At 42.1% G+C, this 13,310-nt stretch overlaps 2 protein-coding genes across 2 annotated transcripts in view; one reads left to right on the top strand and one right to left on the bottom strand.

Moving 5' to 3' along the window:
* Window positions 1–3,541, top strand: part of asb2a.1 (ankyrin repeat and SOCS box containing 2a, tandem duplicate 1) — a 44,468-nt gene extending 40,927 nt beyond the window's left edge. The window contains exon 10 of the mRNA XM_060828555.1: window positions 580–3,541. Within this exon, the coding sequence (XP_060684538.1) occupies window positions 580–725 (146 nt within the window). The 3' untranslated portion in view covers window positions 726–3,541. The remainder of the gene's footprint in view (window positions 1–579) is intronic.
* A 3,678-nt stretch (window positions 3,542–7,219) lies between these two features.
* On the bottom strand, window positions 7,220–10,444 carry LOC132817979 (protein FAM181A-like). Its single transcript, XM_060828554.1, has 2 exons — window positions 10,306–10,444; window positions 7,220–9,302 (listed from the first exon to the last, which is right to left on the bottom strand). Exon 2 carries the CDS (start codon window positions 9,211–9,213, stop codon window positions 8,404–8,406), a length of 810 nt encoding a protein of 269 aa, XP_060684537.1. The 5' UTR covers window positions 9,214–9,302; window positions 10,306–10,444; the 3' UTR covers window positions 7,220–8,403.
* Window positions 10,445–13,310: the final 2,866 nt, after the last annotated feature.

The following is a 13,310-nucleotide window of genomic DNA, read 5'->3' as shown; positions in this document are numbered from 1 at the left end:
TGACTTGTACATAAAGCAAGTCAATAAGATAATTAGAATATAATCTAATCACAGAAAAGCTTAAGTATCACAGCCAGAACAAAAAGCAAGAGCAACAATCTCTTAGTAGACCTAATGATAGTGAAAAATTGAATTGGTTGCATTTATCACCATGTTCAAACTAACTAGTAAAATAAGCTACCCATTGATAAAATGTCAATTGTTCTGCAGAATGACTGTTGCCCCACGCCTATGTGACTTCCATTATGTTAATTTACGTGTTTTTAGATATCTGTAAATGACTACATTCAGTGAGGATTTTAAGTATGAAATGCTATTTGTAACTACTTTATTCAAAATGATAATTTTCCAAGGCCTGCCTTTCCATGCCAAATGAAGGCATAAAATATAGGTACACAAACATTGTGTTTGCTTAATGTTCTTTTCTATCATTTTAGTATACGTGATAGCCCATTGATTTTAACCTCTGCTTAAAATTTGAGAATTGGCATAAACAGCTATTGATCATAATTTTTTTTAACAAAAGTAATTGTTTCTTCTGTCCATTGCTTATCTTATTTCCTTCCAATCTTTATATAGAACCTCCAAGACCTCTTGTCCATCTTTGCAGAATTAAAGTTCGAAAGCTTTTGGGACTTCAGAGATTAAAATTTATTGAAATGTTGCCTCTACCTGGCAGGCTGAAAAGATACTTGGAGTACAACAACACAAATGATTTGATGTAAATTTAACTTTTGACAGAAACCACTCAGAAACTACAAGAAAAGCATTTGTATGCAGAAAAGGAGGTCAGTCCAAAAGTTGCAACTGTAAATGATTTACTGTATACCGAAAGAAGTAACGTTTTGTGGGATTGCAAGCATGGAGTTACCAGATCGACAAATTAGTTTTGGACAGATTTCAAATGGCCTAAACCTAAATGGATAAGGACTGAAAGGTTGAAAAATAAGTCAGGGATTTTGGATTTTATTAGTTCCAAGTATAGGAACCAAAACTAGGTGTATTGAACAAAATAATTTGGAAATGCACGGCACATTAGTCACCATCAAAATGAGAAAAGGTAAGTTGAAATTTAACCTGTTAACGTGTCCTAATGAGGAGTCCCACTGGACACATCAGCTTCTCTCTCCTCTTTCACATGCTGCTTGATCTACTCTGTATTTCTGGCGTTTTGTGTTTTCAATTTAGATTTCTAGCCTCATAGTTTTTTTCTTTTCATCGCTTACAATTTGGCATTTTAACATGTACATAAAACTGTAAACAATGTACCAAAGCATAACCTGTCACATCAACATGTAAGATAAAGATGTTTTAAATTTTAACTTTTTTAAAATTCCAATTTCAGAAAGGAGTAGCCAAGACACTGATTGTTCAGTTTTTATGCACCTCAGGCAGAATTTGTGAATGAAACTTGCTTCAGTTTGCACCTTGCTCCATAAAGATAGTATAGCCATGATAAGCTCAAACCCATTTCTAGTCGAATTTTTAATAGAAATTTGACATCTTATTTAATTTTTATGCTTTATTAAATGTAGTAAACACTAAGCTATAAGGTGTTAGCTAGCAGAAAAATATTACTAAATATCTTGGGTTGCTTGATTAATGCCATTTGTTGCATGGAACATCACAGCAGCTGAAGAGAAATTGTGTTTTTAATTGCACTGACAGTACCATAGTTGTTGCTATACCTTCGAAAATATTCAACTCTTAAGGTTAAGTGCACCATTATAGGATTGAGCCATATAGTCCAAGCAAGTCCTAATTGTATGTCATGGTATGTACTGAGTTACCTGGTCTTATCCAAGACAGCATTTGGTGCATTGGAATAGGCCATTTAGCCTATTCCATCAATTAGTTAGATAATGGGTGATTTTATTTTACCTCAACTCAATTTACTCAACTTTGCTTCATATCGTGGCACAGTGGTTAGCACTGCTGCCTCACAGCGCCTGTAGACCCGGGTTCAATTCCCGACTCAGGCGACTGACTGTGTGGAGTTTGCATGTTCTCCCCGTGTCTGCGTGGGTTTCCTCCGGGTGCTCCGGTTTCCTCCCACAGTCCAAAGATGTGCGGGTCAGGTGAATTGGCCAAGCTAAATTGCCCGTAGTGTTAGGTAAGGGGTAAATGTAGGGGTAAGGGTGGGTTGCGCTTCGGCGGGTCGGTGTGGACTTGTTGGGCCGAAGGGCCTGTTTCCACACTGTAAGTCTAATCTAATCTAATCTAATCTAATCTCATGGACTACTCATGAACAAAAGTCTTTGAACTCAGTATTGAAAATTTCAATTGAGCCTGTAAGATTTACAATATCTTATATGTTAAAAAAGTACTTCCGGATTTCACTCCTAAATGATACCAGGCTTTAGTTTGAATGGTATGAGCTACCCACCAGAGGAAGCCATTTCCCTGAATGTGCTCCTATCAAATTCCTTTCTCATTTTAAATGCCTGATGTAGATTGACCCTCAAATAATCTCAACTAAGAATGCTACAAAAAGGCTCTGCATTCTTGGGTTACAAAAATGAGGAAACAACCATATTTTCACTCCTGGTTGTCATTAGTCATTTCAGAAAGTGTTTGCATGCCAGCATCACTTTGGAAAAAGTGAGCACTGCAGATGCTGGAGATCAGAGTGGAGAGTGTGGTGCTGGAAAAGCACAGCAGTTAATGCAGCATTCAAGGAACTGGAGTGTCGATGATCAGGCATAAGCTCTTCATCAGGAATGAGGCCTCGGATGCTGCCTGACCTGCTGTGCATTTCCAGTTCACCCTCTCGACACAGCATCACTTTGGATGAGGGTCAAAAAAACACTGAAATATCACGCAAATTCTTAATGTCTAGACTACACTTAAATAAAGCTCATATGAGTAACATATTAAAAACTGCCAACATATGTAGCATTAGAGATGGGACAAAACCAAGAAAAGAAGCATCTAATGTTTATCTCCATAAGGTGGGTTGCAGTTCTGAGTTTTGATGCAATTTAGTGCCAGCTTCACAATTACATTGCATTTATCAGAGAATTCTTAACATCACATTGTAAACTCAAAGCCTGTTAGCGTTGACATTGACAATATAGGGCAAATTCAGGATTATAATGCTGTAACCTCTCCCAGAACCTGATCAGTCTTATTTACGATATTCATTTTTTCTGTTTCCAAGATTGAACAGGGTTGACTAAGAGCAGAAAGGAGTGTAGGGTTACAGTGTGAATGCTGAAATTTCCTTTGCTAATGATGAAAGTTCATTGAAAACATTAACCTGGATGATTAATATCTATATATCATATATATATCATGATCAGATCAGGAGCAAAGTAATGGAATTTTGTTTTTATAAAATTACTGAGAGTCCCGTTTATATCACTGTAATTTCTAGATAAGCTATTCAAATGCTGGCTTGTTTGGATCAACATACTGATTTCAACATCTTTTATTTTCTTTATTTGTATTCAATCCTGAGATCCACTGATAAAATAGTGTCTGGAACGGCAAGAATATCACTTAACTGTAGTTTTATTTTGAAGTATTATGCAATGGAATGTTTCTATTAACTTTTTGTACCTTTAATTTAAATATAACTTTCTGACAGTGATTCTAATAAAAATATGCATTTGGACTTTTTTTTCGCAATTTGCTCACCTTGAAAATTAATCACCGCGCAAAATGTTGAAATCATGCAGGACCCACCCGGAAACACAAAAGCATTTTAACGTGAAGTCGCTGGGTGGCGCCATTGCTACTATTGTATTTAGAAATTAGCGTTAGTGATAACAAATAACATTTTCCCCTTTGTGAGTATAATTCAAATGGGAATGGAGCCTATGAGTCCTCAAAGTGTTTGGATGGAGTGGCATAAATGGCAAGAAATGAGATTGTTGACTGCAGGATAAATAGAACTTACCTCACTTGTCCTGATTTGGAGATGCCGGTGTTGGACTGGGGTGTACAAAGTTAAGACTATCACGACTCCAGGTTCAAGTCCAACAGGTTTATTTGGAAGCAGTAGCTTTCCAAGCGCTGCTCCTTCATCAGGTGGTTGTGGAGTAACATAAAATACTTCCATAACGACCTGATGAAGGAACAATACTCTGAGAGCTAATGCTTCCAAATAAACCTGTTGGACTTGAACCTGGTGTCGTGTGATGTTTAAATTTGCTCACTTGTCCTTTCAGCCTTCACGGCTAACTGTCTCGATCATTTCACTTGCGAATGATTGGCCGCATATAGGGGGCAAGGTTACTTGCACCGGGCCTTCAGACTTGTATTGAAAATAAAAATATTGGTTGTTTTGAATGCATTTTGGGATATTTCCAGAAATACAGCTGTAAATGGCTAAGCAAATAAAAAGATATGACATTGTAAAACCTGCTGGGTAGAGCAACAGGAAGGGTTAGAGAGTGCAGCACTTGCTATACTGTATTAACTTAAAGAGGGAGATAACATATTAGATCGGGCATTATTGTCTCAAGTAGAGTTAAACTGAAAGAAGCTCTCGCTCAGAGTTCTAGGTTGACTTGCATTCATTGGGTCTGTGCTCCAAATTCCCCTCCCCACTAATTGTATGCGATATGAGACAATAAAAGCCTCCAATCGCAAAGGACTAATCATTTTAGTAGCTGGTATGAAAGATGGTTGCAGCAAAGGAAGGAGCGTGTTAGACTTTCAGTTGGTCTGAGAACCCTTTCTCTCCTATTCTCCAAAGTGCATGATTTCAGGAAATGCCCTGGAAAAGGAAGGAATCGGTTATACAGTTATCAGTTATAACCTATTACGTGTTAAGCTGTTACAGGTTTCATTTTTACTGGTAACCTTGTTAAGGCAATAACCTGAAATAAGTTATGTAACAGATTGTTTTGTCATCATTTACACCATATCATTCAAATACATCTTTTTTATTTCATAAAATGATAGCTTCTGTTACATTGAACTATATAAGTTTAACTTGCACACATGTATACAATAAAACTGTGAATTTATTTTTTGATCCAGGGAATCAAATTCTGTTGACATAACTTTATATACAAGTGGTTAAAGTGTTGTAACACTTTCAGAGGATGCAATTTGCCTACAGTTTCACAGATTTTCTCATTGCTACTGCAAAACTCACAAACCATTTGTCCTGTTACCATTGATATGTTTTTAGTGAGCTACTGTACTTGATAAATATGTACCAGTCTGCCTGCTGATATAGTTATTAATGGGTGTTTCAATGTATCTTTTGTTCAGTTCAACTAACTGATTTAATACTTAAGCAAAGCTCTTTATTTAATCGAATCTACATTGCTTTGGAAAATATAGAGGTTGTGAAAGGTGCTATTTAAATGCAAGTTTTGTTTATTTCTATTGTCACATGTTTGGTAATAAATAGCTTAGCTTAGACATGAATTAGAGTAGAACGTCAAGGTTTTAAAGCACACGGAGAATAGCTCCATTAAGGTGTTTTACTGAATTTAAAGACCATTTCTTTAAGAATGTGTTTTCATTACAAACTTAATGTAGGTGCAAGACAATTCTGCCTACAAATACAGACTGTGTGTCCAGTCAAATAACTGTGATACTCCCTTCTCCACATCACAGTATTTCATTGTGATAGAGTATTATAGCATGCAAAGAGGCCTTTTAGCCCACTGAGTCTGTGTTGGTCATCAAGCACCTATCTACCATAGTCCCATTTTCCAGCACCTGACCTTCAAGCACTTCAAGTGATTATCTAAATGCTTTTTAAGTATTGTGATAGTTCCTGCCTCTACCATCCTTTCAGGCAATGAGTTCCAGATATCCACCACCCTCTGGATGAAAATTTCTTTCTTTAAGTCCTCTGTAATGCTCCTCTAACTTTGGCTACACTTACTGAATAACACCAGCATCCATCCAAAACAAAGTCACCTCTCATCAACACCTCAGCTCTAGCGTAGAGTCGTCCAAATTCAGTTCCATGCTTTGGACTCTTGACACATCCTTGCCAAACACTGAAAACAGAAGAGCTTGAACAATGACCTGTCGCTGCCTCTAACTTCACCTACTGACCTCAGAGAAAAGATGCAGTCCTTTTGTTTCATTAGAGTGTCCTCTACACTTGCCGTTTGTGGATGTCTGAAAGTCAAATTTTCACTGGTCACTGTTGGTCAGGAACCTGTGCAACCAGGAAATTAGGCACCATGTGGTGAACCATTCAGTGGAAACTCACCTTCCTGACCAGATGGGCGTGGGCTAACATTATTAGTGAACCGACTGCAAATCAAATTAATGTTGGAGGTGGCGCCTGGACATCAGAAGTGAAATTCTGCCATCTGCTGCACAATTTAATTTTATTGTGCTCGTATTAATCTATTGTCTGAATTAAAACCATTTGGAAGTCTAGGCAGTGCTATTTGAAAGTGTCCATTAAATGTAGCAGTGCTGTGTGAGCAGAATATTCAAATATGGAAACAAAGTAAATGTGAGCTCAGGTATATTTCTTTGAATACAGTTCGACTTACTTCAGTAAAAGGGAGGCGCGTGGTTGCATTGCTTAGAACATTGTTTTTGAAAGGAATAGCCCTTTGAATTTGAGAAGAATATTGATGAGTTAGAAGGAGGTCGGAAGTTTGGGGGTTAGGAATAGTAACACCACAGCGGTTTCCAAATAGACCCGTTGGTATACCTTGCCACAGCGGCTGTTTAAGTTGGATTTGCATATTGCTGGAGAGGAATGGACTACGTGTCCAACTGAAACGCCAGACTGACCGGAATGGCACTTGCCAAATTCAGGATTTTCAGAAGCCTTATATGAGACAGGCAAGTCTGGTTCAGCAAAGCCTCAACAACTATACAGTCAGCAGCATTGAACTGTGTGCTTTTAAACACGACCCCAGTACTATTATAGGGAGTCTGTTAGAGGAATAGTAATTGCAGTGAAATTTTAGCATTGATTTCGTTCCTAAGACTTTTTGGAATTTTTTTTTGTTTCTGATCTGTATTATTCACACAACTTAGGGTTTTATGGTGTTTGTGAAATTCTGAAGAAGTGACGATTCGTTAATCAACTGTATTTTGAGTTTTTTTTTAATTTTAAGGGTTTGGAAAAACAAGTGCTGAATATAAACTATAAGAAGTTCTCGCCAGGCAGATGTTGTTTCAAGGAAAGATTCCTGTCCGTTACAGACACACGGCCACTATTGGATGGAGTTATTCGTAAATGAAGATTGCAACATTTGCACAAAGTACTTCACATACTGAGTTCATCATGATTGGACACGTCCCTTTTTTTAATTCAATAAAATTATATCGTCCGTTACATTAACCACGCATCGACATTCAAGACAAGTAACACACGAGTAAGGCCACTTGAACCTGGATTTTACACGCCGTTGGACGTCCCTTGAAACAATCCAGCCACATTTCGTTCCCATCTTGTCGCATTTCCAGCACCTGCTGTTCAGCTTTAGTCTGGGCTCCAGAGGGAAAAAACAGCCCCGAAACACTGATGCAGGTGTGGTCAGCATATGTGCCTCTCTTCCCGGAGCGGCTCTCTGTGTGTGGGTGCGTGTCGGCCTCTTTAAATTTTTTTTGGATTTCCTTTGTAACTGCTCCTTTATTCAGTTCGACAGTCTTGTGCAAAGCGCATGACCCCGCAGAGGTTAGTATTTTCCAGATAACGATGGAGCAATACCTGTTCGGAACTGGGGGCAACGTGTATAATAAACAGTGCAGTGTGGTTTAAATTGCCCAGGTATGACCAAAAGAGGACTATCTAAACAAGCACCAATACACACGCGTAAACACACATTCTCTATCCAAATAAACATGCTGAAAGATGTACACACACTATCATCCATGCCCAAAGACATAGCCACTCATAAATACAGGCAGTCATACACACTGTATGAATTACACACACAGCAAACATACGTATATACAGGTTCATACGAAGTATATACAGATACAGACTAACATATAAGTAGACATACACACGGGAAATACATATATACAGACATACATCCAGATAACACAGACTTATAAGCATGCATACATGTACAGATTGTACAAAGTACAGTACATAGATGTGGAGGTGCCCGTTTTGGACTGGGATGGACAGGGTCAGAAGTCACACGACACTGCTTTCAGAGCAGGTTTTCAAATAAACCTGTTGGACTATAACCCGGTGTCTTGTTACTTCTGACAAAGCACATAGACACACAGATATGCACTAACATACACATTCAGGAAACAGATATACAGCACAAAAGCAGACATACGGAAAATACTCGCAAAGACGCGGACATACAATCCCAAAAACTGCTCGCTCAGTGATGGAAGGGGCTTGGTCAGAGATTGTAAACATTCCTGTATCCGCAGCCTTCCATACCTCCCTCCTGAAAGGTGGGAAGTCCACTCCCGCAGCGAAAATGTGCTGGGCTACAGTCAAAGAAAGCCATAGACGTTGTACAGGGGAGGGGGGACAGTGGGTTTCGTGGGGATGGGCTTCAACACGACAGGTTTGTGAATTCTTTGTCCGTTCAAGGAGTCTTTGGAGTAAGCGTGGAGCTCGGCCGGCAGGTTGGCAGCTTTCCTCCAGATGCCCATGTCGGGGCAGGCGGCATGCGGCAGTGCCATGTGGCTCTGGTACAGGCGGTGGTACTGAAGGGGACAGCAGGTACACAGGGTGACGGTGCGGGCCAGCGAGGCGAGCTGCAGCCTGAGCGGTTCCGCCCGCTCACACTGCGGTTCCTGCTTAGCCGCCGGCCCGGGGCTAACACCAGCGGGCGATCCGCCTCTCCCTCCGGGCGGCGGCAGCGGAGGGGGATGCGGCGGCGGCAGCAGCAGCAGCTCCCGGGAAGGCGGCAGGCTTTTCCCGGGCCTCGGCTCTTCCCAGAAGGAGGCGGGCAGCTGTCTTTTCCTCATGGGGACCTGACCGTGCCGGGCCGGCGGCAGAGGAAGCGGCAGCGGCGGCTCCCCGCTGTCTGCGGCTCCTGAAGCTCGGAGCTGGAGCACACAGGGCCGGCTCTGCTCGTCCAGCCCTCGCTTCGACCCGGAGTCCAGCAGCCGCCCGGAGTGACACCGCGGCATCCGCGTGTACTTCTGCGAGAAGCGCTTGAGCTGCTTCTGCAGGTATTTCCTGTGGTCCACCGAGCGCCGGCAGGGGGCTGACTTGTCCAGCGCTGCCTTGATGTCGCTAGAAGCCAAGTTGACAAAGTTCAGCAGCGTTTTCACCTCACTGTCCGCCGATGCCATCCTCAACCTTCACTTCAAAACACCAGTCACTATCTCCATGGCTCACACCACTGGAACCTTCCCCCCAGCCTGTTTCCTCTCGCCTAAGACTGGAAGGAAAAGAAGCCAGGTTACTATCTTGCTGTATTGTGAAAATATACATTAAAATATACTTTATGTGCACACACACCCGCTGAAGCAGTTCTTTGTACGCGAAGCACCAAGGCATTTCTTACTTGTACAGGACAACCTTTACATACATATGAGGCACCGAGAGGATCTGATAACTTAGCGGACCCTCGTTACACTTTGGCGGAAAGATCTTACTTAAAATGTGGGTCTAGATCAGAGTGGTGCTGGAAAAGCACAGCAGGTCAGGCAGCACCCGAGGTGCAGGAAAATCGACGTTTCGGGCAAAAGCCCTTCATCAGGAATAACCCTTCATCTGGAGGAATGCAACTTTTGCCCTTACTTAAAATGTGTGGCCTTTCCACATTATATTGACGGATGGAATGTTAACCAGCACTGTTACTTGGGGAGGAGGTGGGAGTTCTATACTTCACCCAGTGTCAGGATGATGGCTAGACACCATCAAACAATGTCAACTCCTCTCTACCACTTCACTAATACTTTATTTACTGAGGGCCACACGCGACTGTGTTCAGGGTTGTTCGTCTATTCGTGGTGTCAATTCCGGCAGCTACAGTATGTACTGACACGTGTTACTGTTAAAGTGATATTGCAATGCATGGTGACCAGCCTAATACGGCGATTGCAAGCACACAGACATTTCCAGAGACGCTGCAAGCAGCTTCATTGGAAACTAAATACCACCACACAAGACAGAAAGCAAGTTTCACTTCCGCCAGCATCTGGGTTACTCATAACCTCTCTACCCCATGCACAGATGCCTGGTCTTACTACAAAATCTTCACATGGTCATCCTTCTCAAGGTCTCTGTTAAATACATACCTGGTTGGAACCCGTTCTGTCCCAGTTTTATCCATTAACCACAACACAGGCAGAAAGCGCAACCTGGTTTGTATGCACAGTACCTGGACCTTCACTTGGTCAGTCTCCCAGCCCCTTCTTTAATTAATCTCGTTTACTCACCTTTGAGACCCGGCGGAGAACAAATCTTGAAATTTCGTTCTATTTCCTCACTGGAGTAAGCTGAATGAATATCAACGGCCTGTAGTTAAGGCCCTTCCAGACCAATCAGCAGCTCCTTCTGAACACAATGCATCCCAATCAGGCCCCGGGCTGGCTTGTTCCACATTCTTTTGTAACACAAATTGTTGTTATGGAAACACGAGAGAGAAGGCAAAAGCGAGCCAATAAGTACAATAATTATCAATGCAATTTTCCTAATCTCTCCCTCTCCTCCCACTCCCCCCCCCCCCCCATCCATCTCTTGCTATGAAACATGATGTGCGGATAATGTACAAAGACTCGGGAAAGTTTCTTGGTTTAAAAAAAAACTTAAGCTGTCTGGAAACTTGCAACGGGCATGCTTCAGTGCAGCAAGACAATGCTGGCTTTGCAAGTCTGCCTTGCCTACTTTTAACTGTTCTGTTAACGCTTTTGGGGGGGCTGATGTCAGAAGGAGAAGTAGGAGAGAGAAAAAAAACCTGAAGAGATGTGCAGATATCCATGGATAGGGGGCTTGAGCGCTCAAGAATCTTGTCTTTATGTTTGCCTCCTCAATCGAGACACACAAAAGCTGAATTACCCATTCAAACCGCCCTGACAATGGAATCGAGTTGGATCGCACTCTTGCATTTGTAGTCAAACAGTTAGAGACTTAAATCGAGTCGTCATGATAGAGAAAGAGTTGGACAAAGCCCATAGAATATCCATCAGTAAACATTTTCCTATGTCATATTAGTGGGTCTCCATGGCTTCGCCCCGTCTAGAGACAATAGCACAAGTTTGCACACTCGACTACTGTCACCCTGCCAACGCATGCAACGGTCAAAAAAGGACAATCCATTGGAAACGATGAACTCTGTGGGGAAGGTAGGGCTGGAGTTTTTTTTTGAAAAGCGTGTGAAATGCTAATTGTTCTGCTTCCTTTCTTGATGAACTGGACCTTGCTCAGCATGTCCTTCCCACCTCTCCCTCAAGCAAGGTGGCTTTCCCGAGAGGGCTATTGATAGCATTTCACTCACTGTCCGGGAGGAGATGGTCTCAGGAGCCCCATGCAAGCTCCTCCCTCACCTGGGCTCAGACCCTTGGAGGTTCTGTATGGTCTGCGCTGCAGTCTGTAGACTAACCTTGGTCCGTTAGCTTTAACACACGGAGCTGTCAGCCAAGGGCATTGGGCATGCATTTCCAATAAGTAGGGATATTGAATGTGGCTTTTTTTTTGTTCTGAACATAGTTTATGATTAAACTGTCACTAAGATTTGCACTCTTGTGCCATTCAGATGCTTTGTTCCAGCGACAATGTGAATCTGGGACAGTCAAAAATATACCTCCCACTAGCCGAGAGGATGATGCACGCAGCTTTCAGCGCGATGTTCTGAATGAATTGGATCAGCATCTGGAGGGAAACAACACGATAGCACCGCGGTGGGCAGGGGGTGGTAACGGGATTAGCTCAATAGGAGATGTCTTGGCGGGGAGACCGGGCCGCATGGCCACACTCTGCGCTGTTTCACAGGCTGTGATTCTACTATCCGACGTTTTCCTAGGCCAAGTATTATCAACTTCGCTCTTGGCAAGTAGTAGCGAAAACACATTTGAGGGTCAATACCTTGGAGCTTCTCTTAGCCCGAAAAAAGGAGATACTCTTCTTCTGGATTTGACTATTTCGCCATCTCAATAATATGTCAGTTTCAATACCGACGTTGGAAAGGCTTCATTGCCTACACATGGACTGGTGATGAAATTGAATGCGCACAGTAGTTAGTACAAGCGCAGAGAACCCAGTTTATCACTTTATGGCTTATTCTGGATATTGTACACTCCTGATTTTAACCATTCCCCTATTGGCAGTTGTTCTTTTTAGATGTCAACGTCCTAACCTCTGCAATGTCTTTAAACTTTTCTGCCTCCCCTACCATTTTTTTGCTCCTTTATGGTTTCTTAAAATCTAATTCCTTGGGCAAACTGCAAATTGCCTGTATATGTGATAGGTAAATATTCAACTAGATCTAGATGTACTAGTGCACCAGTGGTTTAAAGTGAGTGTGTGGTGCAACAGGGCAGTGAAGAAGGCAAATGGAATGTTGGCCTTCATAGCAGGAGGCGTCAAATACAGGAACTTCCACAATTATACCGGGCATACCTGAAATATTGTTAGTTTTGGTCTCTTTATCTGAGGAAGGATGTTCTTGCTATAGAGGGAGTGCAGCAAATGTTTACCAAATTGATTCCTGGGATGGCAGAACTGACATATGAGGTGAATTTGAGTTGGTTAGGTTTGTATTTGCTGGAATTTAGAAGAATGATGGGCATGGTGGCACAGTGGTTAGCACTGCTGCCTCACAGCATCAGAGACTCAGGTTCAATTCCCGCCTCAGGCAACTGTCTGTGTGGAGTTTGCACATTCTCCCTGTGTCTGCATGGATTTCCTCCGGGTGCTCTGGTTTCCTCACACAGTCCAAAAATGTGCAGGTCAGGTGAATTGCCTGTAGTGTAGGATAAATGTAGGGGTCTGGGTGGGTTGCTCTTTAGAGGGTCGGTGTGGAGTTGTTGGGCTGAAGAGCCTATTTCTACACTGTAAATAATCTAATCTAATCAGTCTGAAGGAATGGGGGGGGGGGGGGGAGGATTTCATAGAAACCTATAAAATTCTAACAGAATGAGAGAGAAGGAAATTCCTGGATGGTGGGAGAGTCCAGAACCAGGGGTCATTGTTGGAGGATAAGGGGTAAGTGGGATGAGGAGAAATTTCTTCAACTAGAGAATGGTAAGCCTGTGGAATTCACTAACACAGAAAGTAGTTGAGGCCAAAATATTGTGTTCTTTGAGAGTGAGGTAGATATAGGTCTTGTGGCTAAAGGGGTCAAGGGATATGGGGGGAGTGTGAGATTAGGGTATTAAGCTTAATGATGAGCTATGATCAGATTGAATGGTGGAACAGGCTCAAGGAAACTTTTGATCACTTGTCT

Source organism: Hemiscyllium ocellatum, chromosome 8, assembly GCF_020745735.1.
Source record: "Hemiscyllium ocellatum isolate sHemOce1 chromosome 8, sHemOce1.pat.X.cur, whole genome shotgun sequence".
NCBI lineage: Eukaryota > Metazoa > Chordata > Chondrichthyes > Orectolobiformes > Hemiscylliidae > Hemiscyllium > Hemiscyllium ocellatum.
This window is presented reverse-complemented; position numbering and strand designations above follow the sequence as displayed.